The 26,419-nt window shown below is 43.1% G+C and overlaps 1 protein-coding gene across 7 annotated transcripts in view; it reads left to right on the top strand.

Moving 5' to 3' along the window:
* SH3PXD2A (SH3 and PX domains 2A) overlaps positions 1 to 26,419 on the top strand; it is a 254,045-nt gene that overhangs the window by 191,381 nt on the left and 36,245 nt on the right. For all 7 annotated transcript variants that reach the window (XM_048310590.1, XM_048310591.1, XM_048310593.1 and 4 more), the window contains one exon: positions 24,478 to 24,591. In XM_048310590.1, coding sequence (XP_048166547.1) covers positions 24,478 to 24,591 — 114 coding nt within the window. The remainder of the gene's footprint in view (positions 1 to 24,477; positions 24,592 to 26,419) is intronic.

The following is a 26,419-nucleotide window of genomic DNA, read 5'->3' on the forward strand; positions in this document are numbered from 1 at the left end:
GTTTGCCATACAACACATGCAGGTACTCCTGAATAGTAGGATATGCACCAGGCCTCTGAAAACTTCAATTCTGAAATTTCCAGCTGCCTGCAAGTTTCTTCCTCTTTCCCTTCTCATTTAATCCTGCTCTGCTGAGACTTTATGCTTTATTCCCCGTTTCTCCTGCCTACCCTGTTTGGAGCCCAGGATGGCAGGCTAAAAAGGAAAAAATGTTACATAGCATCGTCTGTTGGAGCCTTTACTCCTTACCTCTTCTATTTATGCAGTCACTGCCAGTTTTGGGACCCTGAAACCTGCTCCAAGAAAATGTTTCCAAGGAAAATCTGCTTTTCATATTGGAATGCATAAACTTTCTAAGATTGAGTTTCCCATATCAGCCAAATAGGTCACCAGCTTAGCACTGCTGCAAGAAACTACCTGGGGCCAAGAAGGTACAAGTATATTGCTGAGGCCTTCTAATGAGTCCCATAGTTACCCTGTGAGCTACATTCCATTGGATGTGACTGCTTTTAAAAAAACCAACCAAAAAACCCCTAAGAATTAATTTATTTGAATTATTTCATAGTTTTTTGTTATATCAAAGTTTCTTTTAAGAAAGCAGGTCAGTGAAATGTCTTTAAATAAGTCCCCAAAATACTGAATTTAATGCATAATGACTGATGTTTTCTGCCCTTTGTTCTAGTTAATCAAGACAATAATTATACACAAAGACTTTGGCTCTTGTAGTGACTTTCAGGCCTGTTTTTCAAAGTAAGCAAAAGACTGATGTTGCATTTTTGTTGTGTCAGATGAGGACAAGATTAATAAAGGATGGAAGAGATTTTTTTCCCCCCCAAGCTGCACAGCAAATAAGCAGTTCCAATACTACTTTGGCACCAAAATGGAAGCTGTAATCATTAGCAGACGCATTTCAGTTACGACCAGCAACATACCTCCATGCCTTTGGCTTTCATGTTAAAAAGAGTTCAGTTTTACCACAAACCAGTTTCTTGTCCATTTTCAGATTTAGCAAAACCTATAGGAGTAATTGCCCTGCTTAGGAGTTTCATAATACAATGAGATTTAGGGGGGTGGCATGACAGACGGGTGCCTGTTGGCTCTTCCCATCCACCCCCTCGGGCTGGGACATCAAACTTCCTGGCATTCTTGATGGAGAATTTTAATTATTTTTTTGGTAGAAAGGTGTTGGCTCACAGCTGGGTTAACCAAAGCAATTCTAGAAGAGACAGCAGATGAGATGGGCTCTCCTGGAGCTCTGTTTTACTGGCTGGCTTCTCGTTACTACATTTATTGGCAAGTTTGGTTTTTTGCATCTTGATACAGTGTGACTTATCTGAAAGTTGCACATGCAGTGGGACATCACTTTATTTCAGATGAAGCCTGACTGCAGTTGTATTGGCAACATAGTCAAACTTCGTCTTGGTGATAACAGCAAGTATTTCCCGGACCTCGCCTGAGTCTGTATCTCCTATTTCTTCCTGCAATGGGAATGTGTGCTGGATGCCCTAATGTGTTGCTTTGAAAAGTTGTTGTAATTCAGTCACAGAACTGCCTCCAGCTGATCTGGTACACACGTGCACACCCTTTCTGGTAAGCATCCTGGTGGTTGGGCCGTAATGCAATCCTGTCTCCCAGCCCCTGGAGGGTTTGGGCAGTGCTAGGTGCACTTGTGCTGCAGACTGAGCTTCATTTTGCTCCTTTATTAATAAACCTGACATGTTTGTTTAAGAATCCCAGACTGTTCTGATACTTGGATAAAAGAGAAAGTTGCTTTCTCATGACTAGTGCAGCCTGACTAGCCAGACCAATGCTGACAGGCATGCATCTGTGCTGATGAGGGCAAGGTAACACCTTCATGATTTGATGTCCAGGTCTTGAGGCACTGCACTGGCTCTCAAACTGTGACCATATGTGCAGGTGGAATGTATCCTTCTTAAAGGACAGTAGCTCTTAGGGACAAAATCTGGCAGGTGGAATGATGAATTTCGGTGGGCTGAATCTGAAATGAAGTTACAAAGGCCCTAAACATGATCCCTACTCAAACACAGTGAAAGTGATGGGGAGGGGTGTGCAAGGTAAATCTCCATGAAGTGGTGACCCTAAGGTTGGAAGAACAGCATCTAGCATTAAACCTGAATGGCTGGCTTGAACATTGGTAAGTTCAGAAATGGCACTTCAATCTCCCGCATGGACTTTCATAGATTTTGGATGTTATTGGAAGCCTCCATGCACGAGGAAAAGTAGAGCTGCTTGGAATAACTCAACCCATTCTTAACTGAGTATTGCTGAAGATTTAGGATAGGAACCTGGCAAGGTCCCTCACTGACCATTAAAACCCTAGGATTAAACTCAAGGCCAGTTTATTCAGTGTCCGGGAAACCACTTTGAAGAGTCTGCACTTCTGGGTGTCCACAAGGGCAAGACTGCACACACTGACTCATGGGAGAGGAGGTGAAGTTTGCTTGTTTGCCTGAAAACAGGATCAGGAGTCTGAGGGACAGTTTCTTTGAGGTTTTGTTCTTAATTCTGACTAAAATTCCTTACTGTTACCAAGAAGGAAATGCTCTCCAGAGTATGAAGAATCAAAATTACAGGATGGCTGTATGCTCAGGGTGAGCTTGCAAATTATTCCCTATTCAAGTAGACCTTCTGTGACCAAAATGTCCTTGAATAAAAGTAAAATGTAGAATGTAGAAGTAGAATGACCAGAAATAGGGTGCTATTTTCATTGCCAGGCAAATGGGATAACTGAGTCCTGTAGAAAATGCCTCTTTTGCTCCTCCTGAATACAGGAAGCAGAGCTGGTTCCTGTACCAGCTACAAGTTAAATTACACATTTGGTCATTCCAGATGTCTTTGTATTTTTAGAGCTGACTGTGTGCTTCCTGGACTGTTAGCCTGTTGGTTTTAAAATAAGAAGTGGGCTTCTGGGGTTGGCGTGTGAACCTTTCCACTTAACTGAGAACTGGGAAGTTAAGTATCTCTTTCACAGAAGTGTCCAGGTTTGAGAGTCAGCCACATGAAAGGGTGTTGCTTTCCCTGTGCCACCCCAGAGCCTCCCTGGCAAACAATCTTAAACAGAAGCCAACATCCCACGATAAGGACACTGTCTGCAGAATGTGCATGTGGGATCTCGGGATCTGAATGGTTCTGGGGATGTCTTGCAAGATCCCTGCTGACGCTGGTTTAAATTTGGCTCTGGATACCGGGAATTGTTGTGTAGAGACATTTGAAGGAAAAAGCTGGTGGTTTTAGAGAAACTTCCATTATAGATGAGACATAGCCACCCTTTATAAGGCTGTGACAGATGCCAGTGTTGAGACCTCCTTACATGGTGCACTTGAGTTGCATAAGGGCCTTTTTTCCACCGATTATGTGCAGACATGGCAGAGGCTGAATGCTTGGGTATGCACTTGCCTTTGGCAAGTGTGTCTTGGAGGCACTGCAGTGACAGGAATTGAAATAGTGACTGGGCCAGACACCTGTACCTTAGCAATGGCTGCAGGCTGCCAGATGAGCTACTGTGGCTTCTGTGAGCAAACCATGCCAAGTCCTTGGTACATCAAGAAAACTGTCTGCTACAGCTGAAACTTGCCTAAACTAGTAATTCTTCTCCATATTCTCAAATCATATAATCCTTCCTCTGTTTCTTCTTTGACTCTTATTTAAGCAGACTCCCGAATGGACTACTTGAGTGGCCTCGGGTAAATTTGGTGGAAACTTAAATGCACACAGGGGGGAAGATCTGAAAGGAGAAAAACTGAATGCAGGTGGAGATTAGTGACTTCCTTCCTGGGTATCATTTATTCTGCTGTGTCTCTCGTTCCTTTTCACTGATCTCCTATACCTTCTGTCAAGAACCTAATGTGATTAATGCTTTTTTGTGAAAGCTAAATCCTCCTCTAATTTCTCCTGTCAGGAGCACATTCTAATATAAGGAAATGTAACACAGCGTGTTCCTTAGTTCAAGGAAATCAAAATCCTGTGTTTCTTTGGGACTGAAGTTTTACAATGTTTTACCTTGACAATGTGATGCTGAGACATTCTTCTGTAGCTGTAAAGCCGTGTCATCGTCAGGTCTTGGTGGATGGACTAGAACTGAACTTACAAGGTAGTGCTCTGGAGTCAACTCAGCCATTGGTACTTAGTGTTTTTCTTTTGAATTGGCAGGAAAGAGCCTCAGTTGCTGTAGTTGAGCCTGACCTAGATTGGTAAAAATAGCCATCACTTCAGAAAGCAAATTTTACAACTTTAGTCACCCCTGTTCAACTGGAGCTGTAGCTGAGGTCAGAACTACTTATCTTTGATTTCTGAAGCTGAACAGTCCCTCTTTCTGGGAGAAAGTTACCCAGTAAGGCAAGTTCCGCTGAGTTCTCACCAATGGCCAGCTCACACTTGAGACACATAGCTTCTACTTGTGATACATTCCGAAGGAGTATGTAGCACCAAAATAAAAGCTCCTGAGCTACTTTACATTGTTAGCTGTACAGTCTTCTGCTGTTCTTTAGCTATTTGTTGTATCTGTAGCCTTAGCAATATCCAATTTTTAACAAGTCCTTTGCATGGTTTTGGAGAGTATAGAGAGAATATTTGTTATGAGCAAGCCACTGTGTTCTTCCTTTTGAGATTTTAATGTGGGATAAAAAAAGAAAGATATATGAGTGATTCATCCTGCAGGCTGTAGTGTTAATCCCATGAAGTTTATGTGAGCAGTGTGTGGCCAGCATCCTTGAAAATGGTCCAGGTGCATTAGTTGTGGGAAGTGCTGTGTGGCCTGAAAGGCAAAGGATAGTTAAAATCGACTTCTTTCTTGATGTCTGCTACTCAGATGTATCCCTTTTTCATGCCCTCTTCTCTCTTCCTTAATTTTTCCTTCTTGTGCTCCCTGCTGCCTGTGTTAACTTATAGCATGGAGGAGGAAAATGAGTTGCATTGCTGGTCATGTTTTCCGTTCACCTTTCTCTGCTCTTTTGCTGCTTTCCATTCAGGAATGCCAACACTGAGACAATGATCAACTGATTGACTGGAATTGTACAGTTTTGCCAGTGAATGGGTCTGGATATCAGCTTTGTTCAAGTCAATAAGTAGTCCCTGATCATTCTAGATCTTGTAACTGCATGCCCAACTGGGCATGATATTTGTGTGCATCTCTCCATCTCTCAGGATGGGCCATATCAGGTTTTTGTTTAGTTGGGTGTTTTATACAGCTTCATAATCTTCCCTAAAACGACAGAGCTGTGCTTCCTGTTCCATGCACATGAGAGAATATTGCACTGGCACGGCACGTGGTGACCCAGGCTGTGCAGTTCAAAGCCAGCGGGCAGGCGGATGGACCTGGCTCCGTTTGACAGCTCACAAAATTCATAAGGCAGCAGTAGCCAGGAAGCTCTGGAGCGCGTAGGAGGCTGACCGCTGTTACGCAGCTATCCTGTTTTGTTTTGTTTCTCTGCTGTCCAGGGCTGGAGAATTTGGAAGTGGATGCTGGCAGAAGCAAAGCCTTCTCACAAGACTCTTACTCTGTGCTTGGAGAAGTAAAGTCACGTTGTGAAGTCTAAATCTGTAGTGGAATTTGATGATGTTGGTTTAAGGGGTCCAAGAACCATGGCAGAAGTACGTTTTACAAATAAAAATGTGAGGTCTTGAGTAGTCAAGGACTGTTGAGATACTAGTGGAGTCTTTTGAGCAGGTGCTTTCAATTTGTATTTGGATGTTTGTCTGTCCTCTTCTGTTTCAAAGCAATAGTATTTTTGTTGGTGGAATTTTGCCTGAAAGTGTTCAGAAATTACCATTTGAAGGCTGGTAGAAGGGATTTCAGAGTCAGAGGACTTTACAGCGTGACCAGGCAGGGGCTGAAGAACTGGCAGAAGTGCAGCCTTGCTATTTCTGCTCAAGACTGGTTTCTGAATAGGTGGCAGCCACTCTGGAAAATCCAAGTACAGTTCCTTATGAAAATGAGCAGGCTTGGGATGAGGTGGGAGCAGAATACCCAGCCTCCCTTCAAAAAACTGGAGTTTTCTAGCTCTCAACTTGTCATGAAGTTGCTGTTTCCCAAAACCATATCCCTTCTGTGGTGCAGAAGGTCCTTGGTGGGCAGCAGTGGTATGAAATGATCAGTGTTTGCTCTGGTTTACTCCGTGTTGCGTTTTGTAGTACATTCTGCTGATGATTCTCACTATTTTATTAGCTTTCTATAGCATTCAAAGGAATAAACTGTAAATATCAAATGGCTCCTGAACTACACTTAAACAGCTACACATGGGTTCAAGATGAGAAATTAGGTTCCCAATCCAGACTTTCCCAAAATAGGAATGTGGGTTGTGTTCTGTCTAGCATTTTGTTTTGAATAGGAGACTTTTGGTTAATGTCAGTCTTGGAGGAGAGGAAAACTGTCAGATGTCACAGGATCCCAACTGCTCTTTGTAGAGTGACTGCAGCCAAAGACACTGGAGTGTTTCTGCTGAATTTGAGTGACTTCTTAATCATGTGGTGGCAGCATCAGGGTTTCCTGGCAAAAAAAAATGGACAGTAAGCAAAAACTAATGTGTCCTAATAGTAATTTGCAAAAACAAGTAACACTTCCTAAGGTGACTGCAGCTATTGGAAAGTTAATCTGTGCCTGTCCTTCAGCTTCAGCCTCCAAACCCCTACTGAAACCCTGACTTTCCATTGGCATTTTGGGCATGCAACCGTCTTCTTTTCCATCAGCTTCTTTTCCCTTCTGCTTTTTTGCAGGGTTTCTACTACTTTAGCCCATAGTAATCCCCCTTGAACATCATCATGGATTTGATGCCTTTCTGTGGACTATGACAACTTGTTTGTGTCCTTATTCCCTAGGGCTGACTGAACAGCCTGCTGGCTCTTTCAGCAGGGGCAGTACACGTACCCACAGAGAGGTTGGGGCTCTCTGTAGAGAAGGGAAGTAGCCCCTTCTCCCTGAAGCTGAATGATCTGAAATGTGTTCCCTCAAGGACAGGGCTCACTGTGAAGCAGCTTCTTTTACTGTGGCACGTATCCAAGCCACCGTGGAAGATCCAGGCATTTCTACTGCTGGCTTTGGCATGCCAAGAGTGAAATTCTTTGAGCTCAGAATGTTCTTCTTCTTTCCTCTCCTCTTCAAAGTCTCCAAAATAAAAATAAAAAAAACCCAAAACAACCCAAAACCAAACCTGTGAGTGCAGGTAGGTATTATTGCTGGGTCTTTTCCTGTAACTAGGATATATGGTATTCTGAAGAGTCTTTCTTCCCCACCCATTCCATATGATACCTGTATATCCCTTCAAAAACCCGAATGCTTGGCATAATGGCTTCTGGCTGAAACTTCCCTTGTAGGACAAGCTGGGCTCAAGCTATTCTTCCACAATGCTCTTTTTTAAAAATTCTCCAAAAAGCGGAGTAGCTGTGTGCTGGCAGGCCTCCTCACAGCTGCAGCTCCAGACCCGAGGAGCAAATGGGCAGCTGGATGGTCTCCTGGCAGCAGGTATTGCTTGAGCAGCAGCCTCCTGACTTCAGTCTTGCAGGGGCTGTGGTTATGCTCTTGGACTGCACAGACAGAGAAAAATTAAGATCCTGATGGAAAACTTCTTGGAAGACTGAAACTACTCCTGCACATCTGTCCTCCTTTGGAAAAGGTATTACATGCTGAAGTTATGAAATATTGTCGGAGGGTAAAGCGCTCTCTGCTCTCCAGAGATCCAAGAGCATCTGAAGTGACTGTACTTGGGACAGCAGCGAATCACAGGGTTCAAGGAGCCAAGTACCATCTTCTCCAGCTGTGCAGAGAACACAGGGGCAGGACTTGCCAAAGACAGTAAGTTGATACCTACTGGCCAGGAGTTGATATCACTGGCCAACCTCATCTAATTCCATGTTAATGTGAAAAGCAAAGATTTATTCAGACTCAGTGTGCCTGGTCTCACAAAATGAAGTGGCACATGAAGACATCTAATTTAGTGTACAGCTCTCTGTAGTCCAAGTTTCTGTGCACTTCCAATTAATTTATTACTGTAGATGGTATGTACCCATTTGGAATCCCCCTCTGTTCATATTTAAAATTTGATTGTGTTGTTAAAGCACTAAGAACGTCAAGGGTTTTGGGGAGGGTTTTTGTACTGACTTAGCCTAGCTTTGATGTACTTGCCAAACATCTGTGTGCTTTCTATATATTTTCCTCTTGCCTTCAGAAAAAGGATGGTTGCGTTTATTTGTGGATGAAATAGTTTGCTAGGAATGGCTGTAAATCTGAAGAGTTGAAAATTGTCAAGTGAGCTTATAGACAATAGTAACAGAGAATAAGGAATTAAACCCGGTATGCAGTCTGGAAAAATTAAAATTCTTCAGATTCTTTTTTTTTTTTTTTTCCCCTCTTTCCTCCTGCTGGCATGGGGATATCTAAAAACTGAAAATCCAGCAAAGGTTCTGATTTGGAAACTTGAAACCACTGCAAATTGTGAACTTTCTGGCCAGACTAGCATAGCGAGGACTGGAAGATGCTGGAGTCAGGCTGTGCTGAATGGACAAGAGCTCCCTGCTGGTAGAGAAGTCTGTTCTCTTCTTAAATCTCATGGTGCCCCATCAAATTACTCCTGATTTATATGAGCAGTGATGTAACTTGTATTTACTAATATTAAACTGGACATTCATGGTATACAGTTGAAAGTTTTACTGCTAAATCCATGAAAAAGCTGTGGTGCATAAACCCAAAGGCCTGTTGTATTTCATTTGGGTTTGGCCCTTAAATTCTGACTCAGTGTAAATTTTCCTGCCTTCTTCATAGGCCAGTTATAAAGTGACTAAAAAGTCCTGATATTTAAGGAAATGGATAATAAGGGAACTCCATATTGTATATCTTTTTGTTTTCTCATTAGATGATTCCATCACTGTAATAGCAATTTATATTATTTCTGTTCCTTTAAAAACCTAGTAACGCATTTTTAAAAAAATTGAAAACCACAAAAAAAGCCCTTGAGAAATGGGCTATTTGCAGCCCTGTCTCTGGAGAACAGACTCTCTAGAGAGTTACTGTGTCTGGAGTGGCAATAGCTTGATTCCAGATGCACAACATGATTGAAGTACTGGACTTTGAGGTGGGAACTTGACTTGCACATAAAGTTTTATCTGTCACTCTGAGTAGACTCCTCAGGATGCTGTGACACTGATGACCAAGGGCTGCCTTTGCTTGCAGCTGGCTTTCTGTAAATCCAGCCTCTTACTGAGCATTTTATTGTGCTTCAGAGTAAGGGTGCTTTTGGCATGTTTTCCACACTGGGATTTAGATAATCTGAGTGAGAATATCAACCATTCAGGGCTGTTTCACAAGTCTCATTCCCAGGGATCTCCATCTGCCATCCTGGGGAGCTGCTAGAAGTGCTATATCAGTGCTCCAGAGATGAGTGTCACTGGTGCCTGCAGCAGTGCTCAACGAGCATCAGCTCAGCCAAGGAATGTGCCCTTAACATGGCCAGGGTGCCCCAGATGTATTTCATGTATTGGTACAAAGAAGAGCTGTCTAATCTGCTGTGAGTCTCTCCAGCCACGCGTGTGTTTGGCTTGGACACCATCATTCCTGCTCTCAGAGCTGGAGTGTGTGTTGGCAGCAGGGAGTCGTTGTTGCAGAGTAATTTCAGGCACAGAGTAGTCAAACCAAAGTTCATTTTGTTCCTTTTCTTCAAACTTACATCTTGCTTGAGCGAGCAGGGGGTGCATCAGCCACTTTTCTTTTTAATCAATACCTCATCTCTTTCACAAGAAGTCCTTTGCTATATGTGAATGAAATGTCATGCTCCTGAGACTTCTGGCTCTGGCTAAAGACAGGCAGGCATCTCACTTGCTTTTGATTGATGTCATTTTATGTAGCTGCAGGCACAGAAACAATGATCTGATGTCACACTTTGCTCACACTTCTGCATATTTATTTTTGTTTTAAAAACAAGTATAGGAAAATCACTGCTCTGCCCTAATGATACTTCTCAGAAGCTAAAGGCCAAAAATAGTCTGAAGACCTAATGCAGTACTTAACTGTGCAGCAGACATATATATCTTAGGGTATGCTAGCAGTGCTTGAGGGCAGGACTGCGGGGATCCTTTATTTCATCAAAGGTACAGTGGCTTTAAGCAGCAAGTAAGAAATCCCTTGAACTTCAACCTGAAACAATTCCCTGACCCTAGCCTAATGTTTAGGCTGGGTAGGTAAGGTATATTTTAGATTTCTTTGGGCCAAAAGTGCCTATACTGCTGCAGTCATAAAGGCTTCATCTTGCTTTTTCTTTCTTGCTTGCCATGCAGTACCTGTGCCCCTTGCACATCCTCGTTGAGTTTGGAGAGGACCAAATACAGTGGTGTTACCCTCACTGTTTTGAAGCCTGTGTAGCTCATTTCTAGGACCTCATCTGGAGAAGCTGCTCTTCTTTGCTGGCTCTGGCTCAGAATTTGAAAACAGAGCTGCTAATAAATAAGCACAGGCTCATCCAAAGGCCTGAGACATAGTTGGAAGGGAAAAGGGAGGGAAGCTGGAAGTGACAGTGCAAAGCTGTGATGAGTTAAAGGCCTGATGGCACCATGATGAAGAAGCAAGTGGCTCCTCACAGATGGGGGTTTTATCTCTTAAAGATGTTACTCACTCCTTGGCTCTGCTCCTCAACTGAGCAAAGTGCTTAAGCCTGCAGTTGACTAGAGCATGCAGTTTGGGGCATTTTACTGTTTTCCTGCACTACAGCCTACTCAGATAATCCAGGTCAAAAAAGTTTCCTGTTTTTATAAATAAGTAAACTGCTGGGGGAACCTTTTTGAAATTGTAAAAATAGAGGTGGAAATTGCATGAATGATGACTAACTCCATTCCTTTGTGGTGGTGAGGAAGCAGTGCTGGAAAGGACCAGAGGTGCCTCTGGACAGAAGAAAATGGGTTAGAAACAAAGAGAGAGTCTCTGCTTGAAGACACATTCAACTTCCATTGGCTCTTTTGTTGTAGGGGTGTGCTCTGTTGATGGAGAGGCAAAAAGTGAAGCTGGAGTGGCAGAGAAAAATTAGAAAAAATAACACTAATTAGACAAGTGTTACGAGGTTGGATCTTTCCACCTTCCTGTCACATAAATTTTCAACAAGTATCTTGGGAAGCAGGTTAGATGCCTGTAGGGTAATTCCTCAGATATTGATGACCAGTGCTTGTATTTCTGGAACAGCTTCTATATGTAACTTCAGCTAAAACTTCAGCTTCAGAAAAAAAGCCCTGTTCCTCAGAATGAGTAGTCTGGTAAAGGTTATTAGCACAGTGTTGGTGAGCCAGGTGATGTGGCATTAATGGCCTGTAAGATGCAAGAGGACAGACCAGAAGTTGAATCTCCTTTGAATTTTCATTTTCCTTCAGCTTGATGTGTAGACTAGCAAGTAGCTGCATATCTTAGCATTGAGATGGTATATGCTGGTAGGTGACCAGCAAATCTAACTGCTTGTATAACAGAGAATTAAGTTTTCTTTTTAGTACCATGTAAAGCTTGACTTCCAGATTTTATTAAAACGGTTCCAGTTATTATTTGGCATCTGGATTAACCTAATCATTAGCAGGGCAGAATGGGAAGGATACATGTGTTGGTACTGGTCAACCCCACTCACTGACTTGGATTAGTAACTGGTGACGAATCAGCCAAAGAAAGCATGATCTCCATGAAAATGGCTTGTGAGCACAAAAGAGCTGTGCTATAACTTAATAAGGAAGGGAAGAACATCAGGGGGATGTTGAACCTTCAGGTGGTGTTAGTTACTAGCCAGAATATTGACCGAGACATTCATGCCTGGTGTTGGGATTCTGTGCATAAGTGGAAGTGATGGTTGTCCTTCCCAAAAATGTGTGGTCTTGGTTGCCTTCTGCAAGCTGTATGGCATGGTGTATTGCTGAGCTGGAGCCTGAGAATTTGCGGGGGAGAGGGGGCTAGATGTCAAACAGCCCATGCAAACAAGAGAGAAGGAAGGGGGATAGATGTCCCTGAAATGCAATGGGAAAACCCCTTCCCCAGTAGGGATTTAATGGCTACAGGAGTATGCACTTTTCTTCTCCCCAGGTTGGGTTCTTTCCACTCTGTAATCCTTGCCCACATGTGTTGGGAGGGAAGCATGCCAAGGAAACTTCAATTCATTAGCCATCCTGAAGTGTGCTAGAAATCTACTTGGTCTTGCTGGAGGTGCACTGTTGCATATACTTTGTTAGCACTGCAGTGAGCTCCAGGTCCCTTTCCAAATGCACTCATAGTCACTAAACAGGATGTTTTGCAATAAACTTTCAGACCATACGAGCTTTTGTGAAAGCATAGCATTCCGACAATGTAATTAGTATGTCAGCTAACAGACCTATCCAAAGACTTACTTGCTATCCAGACTGTTTTACATTGCAAGAGCCATGCCTCTGTGATCTCTGTTTGTTTTTTATGGCAGTGCCTAAGGCCCAGCTGAGATCGGGGTCCTGTTGTGCCAGACATTTAGGCCCCGTCTCCAGAGAATGGAAGTCTACACAGGGAACAGACAAAGGAAACGCTGTTCAGATCTGGGTGGTGGAGGAGGGGAAGGGAAGTAACTAAGACTTGGAAACTGGGGAGAGAAAAACTCCTCCCACGTAAAGAATTGGTCTGGTTCTTGGCTCTCTTATGGAGAGCTCCCCAAAGCTGGGCCAGCTCCCCAGCTGCAGGACCATCCTCTTTCTCAGTTTACAGTGAATGTGCAGCCTCTCTGCTCCGTCACTGACCTTTCCTAAAGCAAGAAGGGGAAATCAATCTGCTTTGAGAGAAGGGGAAAGAAAGTAAGAAAGAAATTCCCCTAAAAAAAGCCATCAATCTGCCAAGAATGAGATCCTGAAAAGTGCAAGATTGCAAAATGCCAAGTTGAAGGTTTTCTGTTGAAGGTTTTCAGAGCAATTGGAGATACATGAAAGTATAGCACTTGCAGCAGGCTCTGGCCAGGGGTAGTTACAGGCAGTCCAGCATTTCCTCTTTTGGTAGCCTTGTGCTGGGGAGAGGGAAGGGTTTAATCTAGCATGCACTCATAGGGTAATCTTAAGTGACTCACTGGTGAAAAGATAAACACTGTGCCTCTATATCATCTGTCTAACAGGTTTAGGTAATCCCTTACTGTGCTGCTTATTTAGTTTAAATGGTGCTGTATTGTATAATGCATGTGTGTTTGTAACGGAGGGTCTGCAAATCTCAGCTTTTTGCCCAAGGACAGCATTACTCTTGCCCTTGTTTCATGGTTGATTTATTCCTAATGGAAAGGAATAAGCCTCACAATGATCTATTTGTCTTTTCTCAGCTCTGTGAAATGTATGGAGATTGACAGTTCTTCTGTATCTCACGTCATTAATTTGCCTTGCTAACCTTTATTTAGCATCAGAAGATCAGCTTCCCTGATTGTTGCCAGCAAATCTGTGCTTATTGCCTGCTCTGGCTTTGTTTAAGCTTCAGGAGACAGAAAGGAGAGTCAGAAAATGAAAGTGTTTATGTACTGGGACTTTGACTTATTGTGCACTTAATGGTACCTTCCTGGAGTCAGACCAGCATCTGAAGCCGCCGACAATGCAGACTTTTTCCATGAGAAAGGCGTGAATAGAAACATTGCTGTTGATGTTCCCATAGTGCAAGGCTTACTCAGTGAGGTGGTTCTGGTCTCTTGAGACTGATTCTCTGCTCTGAGTCTGGACTGCCTTTACAGTCTGTGAGGAGCAACCAAAGCCTAAACATCAGTCTTTAAAGTCAACATCCCAGGTGAGGCAGCCAAGGAAGCTGCAGGGAAATCACGTTCGTGGAGTGAAACCCCTGCAGAGGTGCTTGAGCCAAGTGTGTAGCCTTTGTATCTAGAGGCTAAGCCAGAATGAGTAGAAATTAATGTTTAGTTACTTGGCTGTGTGCAGAGTATTTTCTGCAACATAAAAGTGATTTTTAGCTGGAGGGGAAGCCATCATACCTGAGCTTTTTTGCCTCAGTAACTTTCCTGTATTTACCTTCTCCTCTAATGCTGCTGATGCATCTTTTTGTTAGAGCTGATGGACCCAGATACCCCAGTTATTCCTGCTTGCTTTTTAAAAGTCTACATGGATGATCGCTGTTACCCTTTCCTTAAAGACCAATACCCCCTTCTGTTTCACCTGCACAGGCTGTTCTCATTGTCTGGGGCTTCATGATGAATAAAGATAAAAGGCAAATCTTTTTCTCCTTTTTTTTTTTTTTTCCTTCCAGTTTTCCGTAATCTGCTCCAAATGGGACCAGTTCAGCTTTGCGCTGAACAAAATACAGTAACAAGTCTAAGTTTCTAAATTTTAGAGAAGCCTGGAAAAACCCTTCAGAAAGGTTTGTAATCTCTTCTGGGGCGTGTCAGTGATGCTCTTGCCCATATATGTCCCTGTTCAGTACAATGTAGGTTATTAATTGGCAGCCCACTAACGCACTGGCTGCTCTTGTTGCCAGCTATTCATCACTCCGGTACTCATTTCCGAAGCTGTCATTTCCTGCAGCCGTGTGCAGGCAGCTCTTTGAGGCTCAGCTCCCGGGGTCACTGCAGAATCACGGCTTGAATGGAGCTCAGGAGAAAGGCAGTGAGGCGGTGTCAGAGAGAGAGAGCAGAGCATTTGGTTTGGCTTACATCAGTGTTTGTGATAACACACCATCTGGGCTGCAATCTCACCAGATCTAGCTAATGAATAGAGCTGGACAGAAGTTGTATTTGGACAGCAGAGCTTCAAGGAACAGCGAGGACATGGAAATGGCCATTTGTGAGATGGTTATCTGAGGGCTGCGCAGTGGTGCTGCAGCAAACCGAGGTGTCTCTACTCCTTTAGCAGGAGTATCGTGGTTCAGAAGGATCCCAAAAAAGCTGTTTGTGAAAACCAGCATTTTTAATCTGGTAACTCAGCTGGGCTTCAGACTGAACTAATATTGCTGTTTGATTGCTGTATCCTCAGATTTCTGGTGGATATACTGCAGCTTTTGTTCAAGCTTTTGTGTAGTGTTGCTCTGCTCTATCCTGACATAAACAAAGTGTGCCTCAGAGGCAGCAAATGTGTTTTTAAATGAAATACGGAATTCCTGTATGATTTTGACTCTACCACCTGCACTGCTGTTTGGTACTCTGCTAGGTTTTGTTCCTAGTTCTCAGACTCTTTTTCTCTGATTCTGTGTAGTTACGAGGAATTCCCAATAAGCAAGTGACACCATGTTCTCTACAGACTTCAGAATAAGAAATTTAAACAAAAGCAACTTTTGTCAGTCTATATGGGAAGTTAACATTGGCCATTCTTTGATGCCTGTGAAGGCCATTTCCTATCAGCTGGGGCTGGGGGTCTGTAACTTTTTAAACCGCTAGGAAGTAATTTGTAATCTTTGGACAAGATTACTATGAGGCCCGTTTGAAAGCTTATTCATGTTTTCCTAGAGAAAGCTTGGACACAAAATGTGTTTTCTTTAAGATTAAGTCCTGTGAATGTAAAGGAAATTACTTGTGAGCTTGATGGTTGCACCCCATTGGCTGACCACAGAAAATACAACCCCACAACTGGTCATGACTAATAGAGTCTCTCTTGGCTTCTACAGCTGAGCCCCCTATGCCCCGTGGGGGGGAAAGCCATCTGTTTGCATGCCTTTACTGTAATCAGTTGTTCATGGCTCTGGAAAATTTGCTGCAGGCACTGACTATGCTGGCATAGTCTTTCTGAAGGCAGTGGATTATTTGTTTCTGCCATGGGCTGGGTTTGCCCACCAAATTTCTGTATGTTCTGCCCTGTCTGCTGAAGTCCTCCTCTCTCTGCACCCCAGCCAAACCCACTTGTGGCTGGGAGCTTTTGTAAATTACTGATTTATGTAAACATGGTGACGACAGCATCAGTTTGGCAGGTTCATTAAAACCTCAAGTCTATAGATTTCAACCTTTAAATGATGGGCTGATGAAGAGAAGTAGGGGGAACAGGCTTATGGAAGGTGGGAGATGGATTTATTGCTTAACTTTCCTGCTTGAGCAGCATCTTTGTAACAATAGCAATACTAAAGGAGATATGGGACAGAAGTCCTTTTGGAGAGGAAAATTAATGGTTCTGGGCTGTAATTGAACGTGAAGGAAGAAAAGTACCCCAGGAACTTCTCATGATCAGGAAATTTGTACTGGAAGATGCTAGCAGCAGACTGTATTCTCACGGGTCAACATCTGGGACCTGCTGAAGTAAACAAAACTTTAGGGAAAGAAGAAAGAAAGAAAGATATCCTGCAGTACCACTTGTTGCCCACAGAGACTTAATGCAGAACTTTTTGTACTGGTTGTTCAGTCTGTGTGAGCTCCACGATCTTACCTTGCCTTGTGGTTACTGAAATCACAAAGACTTCATCTCTGAAGGATCAGTGTAAATCTGTCACTTCTTAAGAGAACAAAAGAATTCAAGAGAAGATGAAAATAGATGTATAATATGACCAGAACTCGAGGTCAGACAGGAAATGTGGTATCCAAACAGATCAGATGGGGAAAAAAAGGAAAATCTGTGATCAGTAACCAGGTATTTTCTGTAATAACTGAGTTGGTACTGTGGTTTGGACACACACAGATGCATTTGGCTATGTGGAATGCAGCTGACATTGCACAGACAGTTTCACCATTAGGTGTTCATGAAATCAAGTAAAGCAAGAAGGGGAAGATTATTTAAAATTTATTTTTAGAAGGCATTAGGCTGTTTGCGCCTTGGTAAACAATTTTTGGTTTTTTCCAACTTGTTGGGCACTGGCTGACTTGATTGCTCTGTGAATCCCCTAAAGTGAGGGGTCTGGGGATGCTGGCCAACACCCTGGGCATGTTGGCTTGTGTGTTTTGAAGTTGGACATGAGCAGGCTTAGCAAGTGATGCTTCCATCATCTTCTGTCTTGGGGAGCCCAGAGTACTTGACGGTTTAAGAGAAGCTGGTGACCTGGAGTGTGATCTGGGATTTACAGGCAATGTCCAAGACTTTTCCATGTCTGTTAATGTAGGTAGTGTGTTGATTCCCTTGCTTTAAGAACACAATGTGTAATTTGTACTGGATTGTGTGATGGCTTTGTGGATGTACGTGCCAATTCTAGAAAACATGTTTGGCAGATTCCTTTGTTCCAGCTGTGTCAATACACAAATCTGAGGCCATTTTTTAAACAGGGAGGGGAAGCCCCTGGGTAACAATTGGGCCACAGCAAATAGCTGCAGATACAGCACTTGGAGTCTGTAACTATCAGTTTGTATTATCAGAATGCAAAGATAAACTGTGTGCTGTACTTGAACAACTCCCTATACACATAGACACAAGAAGTCACAACTCTAACAAGAGATAAATATATAAGTTTTTGCCAAATGTGCACCTCAGGAAGGCTTGTTGCCTACTATCTTGTAAGATTTGAATAAATACAGTAATGCGGTATTTCCTAGTTGTCTAATACTCGGAATATCCATCATCTCTGCTAGTGATGTAACCCATAAAATATTAGAGCTGAGTTGTACATTATCCAGTTTTCTCTTTTCCCATGAACTTTTCCCATGTTCAGCTCACTTCTGTTTTTTCCAAAAGTACGAGGAAACAGTCCCAATCCCAGCAGAAGACAAGGGTAATATGTGTTGGAGTGCAGGGTGTGAGTTTTCACATAGATACATGTGTGTGTATTTATGCATATAACGTGATGTGAAACCAACCCAAGCAAGCTAGATTATTTCATCCAGAACCTGCAATACACTTTGGGACTCTGTATCAAAGACTTATGGACACGCCTAGTCGGCTGGTTTGGGTCCAGGCAAAACCTGTGTGGCAGCATTAACTAGCATATTTATTCACATGTAGCGGGCTCTCCACGCCAGCCAGCTCTGCAGCCATAGGAACAACAGCAATGGGATTTGCTAACAGCACAGCTGAGAAGTCTCCATCTACAAATGTCACAAGATTGGCAGTAGAAGTGTGGGAAGAGGACAGACTGGAAGGATTAGGATAGCAAATCCAACTAGTTACCTTAATAACCAGTCATTGCAGGAAGAGTATGTTACAGCACCCAAACTCTGGGATTCACTTCTGTTTCCCTTGTGTTTAGTAACACCTAAAGCAGTGCAAGGACTGCAATTCCCTATGCTGCTGCTGAGCCCTAAGCATTTGCAGTTACTATCAAGTATTGGTGGAGAAAGCAAACTGTGGTCTCAGCTCTTGGCCTTTTGTTCCAACTTTTAGCTCCGTAAGGCAAAATGCTGTCCTGTTAATAGCCAAAAAATGATATCAACAAATTTCAGCCTTCCAGAAGTCCCCACCTCCTCCTGCTCCCCATCATCTTCTCCTCAGGAAGCCCTCAAGTGTTGTTTCAATCAACAAATTAAGCAAAAACTGCTGCAGCCTGTAGTCTGATGAGATGAGAACATAACTCTGCTTTCAGACCCTCCCTAAGGAGGGAAGGAAAAGTGTTTCCAAGGCAGTCTATGTGTGCATTGTGTTGTCAGGTTTCCAGAGTGATGCTCTTAAGGTCAGGTTCCTATTATGTTTTTGTAGGGACACCTCTAAATTTTTAGTTGAACACAAGGCACAAGAGTGTGCAGCCTCTCATCTTCCTTCAGTGTATACTCTCTTCACTAAATATTAAAACTATTACGCAGTTTTAAATATTGAGAGTAGTTTGCTGGGCAGACTGTAGGCTGTAGCTGTGTGACCACTGTTGAATAGGTGGGTGGTTTCTAATGTGTGTCCTTCAGATGTTGGGACTGTTGGTACCAGGAGCAAAGTGTTTGCTTATTACCTTTTAAATCTTAATTATTTTCTTTAAAGAAGAAGTGCCCTTTAAAAAAAACAAAAGGCAGAGTTTCTGTGGTTGTAGTTCTTCATTAATTTTTTTAATGCTGTAGTAAAAGACCTTTTTCATAACCTGTATAGAAGCTCCCAATTTCCCATGCTGGGCTACCAAGAAGGGAGGGACAGGGGTGATCCTTTTTTCACTCTTCTCTTACATGAAAGAGCCACCAGCTTTGCCCTATCACAGCGCTGTGGGCTCTTGGGGTATTTCAGCAGCAAATTAAAAAACCTCTTGGAGTTAAGCAGTAGCTTGGGGTGGTGAGTTTTATTCCTGAGTTCCTAAAGCAGGATTTAGCACCTAGAGTGCAACCACAGCAGTTGAAAGGTAACAACCTTCACTCTTGAATGTTAGAGCAATCAGGCACAGACATTTGGGGGTGCAGTACTTCCTGTTGGAAGTGGGGTTTCCCACGTGAACTATGCTCCCAGTGTGTAGCTCTAGGACATGAACTGGCTGGAAGGATCATAATACGGGGTTGATCTGGAACCCTAATATATGACCCATAAATATGTGGCACATAAAAGGCTATGAACATGTGCTGTGGATCTTAACTGTGTTTGAGTAGGATGTCTTCCACAAACATCTTTCTTCCTGGGGCATGTCTTTGGGCCCCACTTTCATCTCTAAAACAAGAGAAACATTGCTTCATGGTTGAGTGGTGGCTGCAGTGAAGTCTGCAGTGCACATAGGCTGGGAAACATTACGTGTTTTGAGGTGAAAGCTCCCTTTAATATTTCACCAGCTTTAAAAATTCATCCTAAGATGACAGCCTTAGTCTGCCTTGCAGTGAATTGTTCATAGACTCCTGTACCCTAAGCTGCAGTCAGCTCTGTGCTAGAAAGACCTCTTGCATGTATCTCAGTATTTAAAAGAAAGATGCCTCTTCTGTGAATTGTAAGAATAAAACTCACAAAAATCAGACACTGGCCTTCATATTAATTCAGTGGTTTCAACCTTATGCTTTTCCAAGTGTGTGGGACTGAAAAAGCCTCTTACAGAGAGCAGAGCCAGCATGGACAATCATAATAGCTAGCAGTATACAGACACAGGAGTGAGTATGAGAATAAGTTAACTGCAGAAAATCCCTCTTGTAAAATACTATTCCTGGTGCCTTTATATGTCTGCTTTTACATATTCAGAGGTCTGTCAGAGGCAATTAAAACTGACTGCCCTATGTGTATCAAATATATGTGTACTATGTGGCAAGAGCTTTGGAGGGGTGGAAAAAGCAAGTGCCTTCAACTGTACAGCAGCACCCTTATCTTAGCTGTTCTTTAATGAAGTAGATCTTATCTCTGAAGGAAAGTAATCAGCTGTTGGCATGAAAAGCTCTGTGTGACTGGTCTGGAAGTGACCTAATTGCACCTAGTACTGCTTTGTAGGACAATTTATGTTGTCGGATGAAAAAAACCTCTTGAGAGAGTTCCAAGGCAGAAGGATCTTTAAAATGAACAGCTCTCTGAAGCCCATAGACTGTGTGTCAAATGTACCAGACTGCTGCTTGAGTGGGATTTTTCCAAGACTCTTGAGAGGTGGAGTGTTACTTAAGTATTTGTTTAGAAGAATGTGTAGTCTACTTATGCTGGAGAAATAGCCATGCCCTTTTACAGTGGTGCTATCAGTCCTGTTTACTTTAGTTAAGCTCATAAAATGACAAAGTCTACAGAGAAATTAATGGTTGAGGAGAGAATTAGAAACCGAAGTTCAGCATGATCCTGCAATTTTATGTATTTAAAGTGTTTTGTAGCATGTTATGATCAGACAGGCCTCAATCAGTTCCACAATGGGAACAGCTAGTTCTCCTGTTGGTGTGTATCATCCACTGAAGTATGGATTGTGGTATGGTAAGGCAGCATGCAGACGTGAGCAAAACTGGCATAAAGTATACTCCTTTAACTATGTTCCAGTAGTTTCCCAAGGTGCATGTTGTGGTTAACATCTGCTTAATTCTTCCACTTTGGCAAAAGCCTTTCGGGAAGAGGAGTGGGAATACAATTATAAGCAAGAACATGGTTTCTTAGAATCCAAGTCGTCTTGTCATTTAGTCGTTCTCCAGTGTGACCAATCCATTTTGCTATCACCATCTTGCCATATGCATTATCTGTGTGTCAAGTGGAACTGGTCATTTCTTCGTAACTTGTGAAATGCCTGCGAGTTATCTGAGCCTAGGTGGACTCTGAATGGGGAGATATCTTGGCTGTTGCAGCTTAGGGATGCTGACAGATGCCAACCAAAACAGCAAGGTATGTGGGGACAAAATTGCACTCCTACCTTAGAAATTCGTGTTCTTGGGTTAGTGTTAAGGCAGTTAGAGAAGTGCAGCAAAGCTCAAGTTGAACTTTGTCTGGGCACAGTGGCTACAACTCTGTGCCTCTGTGAAGCTCAAACTCCATTTAAATCCTCATCAGAGATGAGGGCTGGGAAGTCTCAGTCAAGACATCCATGCCACATCAGTGTTAAGAGTTGTGTTTTGGTGCCTGAGAGAGACCAAACACCAGGGGCCCCTGTAAGGGTTAACTCAAGCTGTAAAGCACTGCCTAATTTTTACAGATGGTGTGAGTGCAAGAGTGAACCTCAGACTGGCTTGGCAGTGCATAGAGATAACTTTACATAATTCCCTGCAGATGTTGCTGCAGAATGGTTTTAATAATGAATTGTGAAGTCAAGCTAATCTCCAGCATAGACGGAGAACTCAAAATAAATGCAGTGTTTTGTTCTGTGTTTCAAAATCAAGTTTTCTGTGATGCTCTGCGTTGGGAGAGATGGCAAGAGATGGGACAAGGGATTGTTTGCAGAAAGCCAGGGCTGTAATGGCACAAACTAAGACCAATATGGCTGATTTGTCTGCAAACCATGAATACCCATGAACCTGGGAGTGAGAGGGGGGAAGGGGTGGTGGTACCAAACAGCAGCTGCCCTAATGCTTCTAATGAGGGGATGGTGCAGAGCAAGTACTTTGTGATCAGCAAGGCAGAGTTCTGCAGCCTGTGGCTGTCATGCACAGGCTGTGTTGAGGAGTTTGTCTGCACTGCAGCCATTTTCTGCTAGGAGTCAATTCTTGCACTCTGCTGTAATTTCCTTTCTGTAGGGCTATGGCTTGGATGTGCCATCAGAATTTAGGTTTTGGTCTCATAAGGGCTGTGCTGCCTCAGCAGTGGCTGCTTAGCCACTCTGAGACCTTGCACATCTTGCCTGTGAGCACCCATTTGTGACTTCTCTGCTGCCGGGGGGTGTCACTGAAAGTTTCTCAGTCTTCTCAGTTGTTGAGTCTGTTTAAGTAAAACACACGTTTTTCTGTTGATATGCTATTTCACTGAGCTATATTAAAGCCTTTCTTCTGTCTTTCTGGGAAGCAAGCTTGAAATGGGGGAAGAGAATTTCAGAGTGGGGGGCTGGTTTTTCCTGAACTTGGACAAATGCTGTGAGTTCTCAGTAGCTGCAGAGGTTTCTCATTTATACTTTACCCTTCGGCAGAGTTTATAAAGGAAATCTTTAGAAAGAAATGATAACTTTGATGAGTTCTGTGGCGATTAGGAGCTTTAGCCTGAGTCGTGTTTAGATAGATGGAGGCTCAGCTGCCCTATGGCCCCAAGCAAAAGACCTAAACTTGGCTCTGAGGCCAATGAGCCAAACCAGAGAAGCTGTATTGTGAAACGGGCTAGCACAGGGTTGGCATCAAGGAAGTGTGATCCAGCCCTCCAAACATGGTTTTACCATGGCTTGAATTTGGCCCAAATGTACATTTTTAAGTGTAGGCAAGTCCTTTTTTCACTTGTGTTTAATTTCTTTCTGAGGAAGAGTTTACGTAAACTATTCCAGTCTAATTAGTATCAGCTGGAAGGCAGCTTCTCACATTTTGTGCCTAATTACAAGTGTATGTTAAACTGTATTTGCTACCCATGTCGATAAGTTGCTGGTGAAATAAGGAACAACCATGAAGACGTGTTTTTGAAACGGTCTGGCAGATCCTGCATGTTCGCTGCTGTGGGCTTCATGGCAGGAGAATCCACCTCCTGCTGAGGGAGAATAACTAAATTTAAATTTTCCAACCATGAGCCCTGTGAAGCAAAGTTTCCAAACCTCTGCTGGGCCAGAAGATGGAAATCTATGTCTGAATTTGGAGAGTAAATAAATAGAGCTGCCTAGGAGCTGCCCAGGGGCATGTGAGGGGTGGTTGCTTGGGGTACATTGTCTCCCAGCCACATGCCCCAGGGAGGAAAGCAAGGGTTTGTAGCTACTGTGCTCTGGTAAAATCTTCCGTGACAGGATTTGGAATGAACTTGGGTGACTTTTACCACGAACACTTGAGCATTGTTTGAGCAGGGTGGTTTTTCTCTTACAGACAGTTGCATGTGGCATGGCAGCAGAGCCCAGCGGACCTTCCCTTCTGCCTTGCTGGGCTGGGCTGCGGCATCCCAGCTGTGGGAGGGATGCGTGGCCACCTCACAGCTCACTAGTGTTGGTGCCCATCTCTTTACAGCCCAAGCTGGCACCTCTGCTCATCACAGGCCAGCTTCTGTGAAATTTGCTGTGTTTATGACAGCCATCAAAGTCTGTCAGCTGTTCTGCAGTGCATGTACAGAAATAGCTGTTTTCCCAACTCCCTTTGGGGAAGCTGGAAGAGTGGTATTGGACAACAGTTTGTATGGTCCTGACAAAGCAGCTTATGTTTTCTGGGGAAACTGGGGGATCACAGAAAACAACAGAAGTGGTTTGCTTACCTGTTAGACTTCTTATTTTCCTGTTGTCTTAACCCAGACCTTATCTGAATGGAGGAGAATCTAGTTGTGCTCATATCTGAGAGCAGCAAGTTCTTGGGTGAGTGAGTCTGTGTCAAAACCAGTGAAGGATTCAATAAATCAGTGTGACCAAGCAAGAAAAGAGGCAAGGATTGTTATAGTTGGAATGCATTTAATCTGAAGCTGGCATGCATATAATTTTATTCATCTTTCCACAGATACAACTTAAAGGTTATATCCATATATACTGCTGAATACTTAACATTTTTGTAGATAGCGGTAGAAACTTGGATGTTCAGGTGACAAATAAGAGGTGCCTATGGCCTGAAGTCAGATTTTAGTTGGCTTTTCTCTTTGTTTCTGTTCTGTGCAGTACTTTCCAGCTTCCCAGGGCACTGAATTCAGGTCATGTTTGTTAAACACCAGCTGTGGTTACAAGTGCTCTAGAAGCACTTTTATATCCTGTTCTGAAATCTGTGCCCTTCTATGAAAGTCATTCCTGTTTCCCTCATTTGCCTTTTATAATACTTCATGTTAGGATTTGGGCAGTGTTTGTGCTATTTCACACATGTTCACATGCACATATTTACATGTACAAAGTGTTTTGATTCTGTAGATGTACACGTAACAAGACCAGCTTGGAGAAGCTGAATTAAAGAACTTGAGTCAAAGTTGTCATGGATGGACTTTGAATTTCTTAAAATAAATTGATTATTTGCTTCATTGCACCCTTTTTCTAGCAAGCCTGCACACTACCACTGGGAGAGGATCTGATAGAAATGGTATAATAGGACTAAACCCTTTCTTGTTCTAGGAAGCTGCAGAGTAGCTCAAACATGCACCAGAGCTGCTGACTCTGCCATCTCCTCTGTAGCATTTTACTGTTCTTGTTCCTCTAAGTGTTGACCAAGAAACTTCTTTTGCTTCTTTTTGTAGGTTGGTGGTTTGTGAGCACAGCAGAGGAGCAAGGATGGGTCCCTGCTACATACCTGGAATCCCAAAATGGAACCAGAGATGACTCTGACATCAACACATCTAAATTTGGGGAAGGTATGGAAAGCTTTTTGTCATCAAGAGAATATTTGTATTCACTTGGTTTATGCTTTTTTCCCCCCAAGTGAGAGCTGCTAATCAGAAGAAGATGCATGATAGAGCCACAGGCCATTGAAAGGAGTGAGATTTAACTTTAATGGTTGCTTCTCATTAATTTCCTTTAATTAATTAATCTTGGAAACTAGTTTCACTGCTGTTTGCTGTGGTCTGTGGTTGTGTGGAAAGGTAATTTTATTTGGTATGGTCCATTCTGTTAAAGGTGAGATGCTGTTTGTCATGTATATGTATTTAGCGCACTGCTTTTTTTTTTTTTTTTTACTAAAGATGCTTAAGTCAGGTTCCAGAAATGGAATAGTTCAGCATCACATGTTCCTCAGTTCCATTATGAAAGACTAACCACATCTTAATGGGCTTCTCATGTAACAACTGTGTACAAAGGACACTTTTGTTATGATTTGCTCCATTCTAGTGAATCTAGGTGCTCTTGACATGATGCTTATGTAAAAAAGTATGTGGAACCTCAGCTGACCTTTCCTTAGCAAAGGCAGGAGGCTTAGAGATGTGTTGGGGTGACCATCTGACCATTAAAATGGCACACAGGCAACACAGAGCTTTGTGCTGGGCTCCAAGGGTGACATCTGCAGCTTATTGAAATCTTTGTCTCTGTAACTAATTTTTCCCTGCTCAAGTCCACCCATATCCTGGTTTAGAGACAGACTGGCTGTAGACTGGTAGGCCAGGAACCAGTCTGGTATGATGCAACATCTTAGTGGATGCAAAAGCAGTGAGTAAATTTTCCCTGTTACTAAAGAATAAAACTTTACTGCTCTGGTCTGCAAGCACTGAAGAATGCCTTGTCTGTTGGTCTGTAGCTTCCTCTCTTTTCCTGACTCTTAAATACAGTGCGTGCTTGACAGCCTTATTGCTTAAACTGCTTTCATTTCAAGCCCTCTTCCTCCCTTCATGTTGCCCTCTGGAGTGTACTCGGCACAGGGCTGCTGCCATACAGCATTTTGTCCTGGGTAATGGAAAATCCATCAAATACTCCTTATCTCCTTCCTCTCAGTCCCTTTTAATCCATTATGCTGCTCTCTTCACCTACGGTCAGCAGTCCTGCTCCCTGCCTTACTCCAAATCCAGATATGCTGAAACCTGAGACTGCCCTTGCCTTTCACTCGGTTCCATCTCAGTGACAGATCTAATTGCATAACCTCTGCAGCTGCTCTGATGTGCCCCAGCTTTTGCTTGCTTTTTAGTAACTTTGGTTTATGTTATTAACCATCTAAGCTGAGACTTCCTACATTCTTTGTTTCTTCCCCTCCAGTTCTTCTTTACTTGGGCTATTCTTCTCCATATAATTATTTCGTAGGAGAGGAAAGAATTGCTTGGTTTTACTGTCTTTAAAAAGGTCTATCAAAGTGAATGTACTTAGACAGAAAATTTGCCAGCTCTTTCCAGGTAGGCAGGAGAAAGGGGCTCTGATGTAACTGAGGAGGAAGGCACTTCAAGTGGATGAAGTGCCTTAGCCCCAGAATTTAGAGCTTATACAAGTTTCAGAGTGACTCCAACAGACATTAACTTCCTGCAACTGTGCAATCTCTGCTCCCCCAACTTTGAAAGAGCAGAAACACTGATGCAGGGAGCCTTGTGTATCAGCCCCTTGTCCCTCCCCATTTGAACAGGCCTAGAACAAGTCCACTAGCCAGGCAAACCCAGAAGTCTGCTCTGCTGTGGCAGGCCCAGTAAAGATAGGGGGGTGCTGAACACATCTTGCTAATAATTCTGCCCCTACACAGCAGTAATATTTCCATGTGTCTCTGTTTAA

The sequence above is a fragment of the Corvus hawaiiensis genome, chromosome 8 (genome assembly GCF_020740725.1).
Source record: "Corvus hawaiiensis isolate bCorHaw1 chromosome 8, bCorHaw1.pri.cur, whole genome shotgun sequence".
Lineage (NCBI taxonomy): Eukaryota > Metazoa > Chordata > Aves > Passeriformes > Corvidae > Corvus > Corvus hawaiiensis.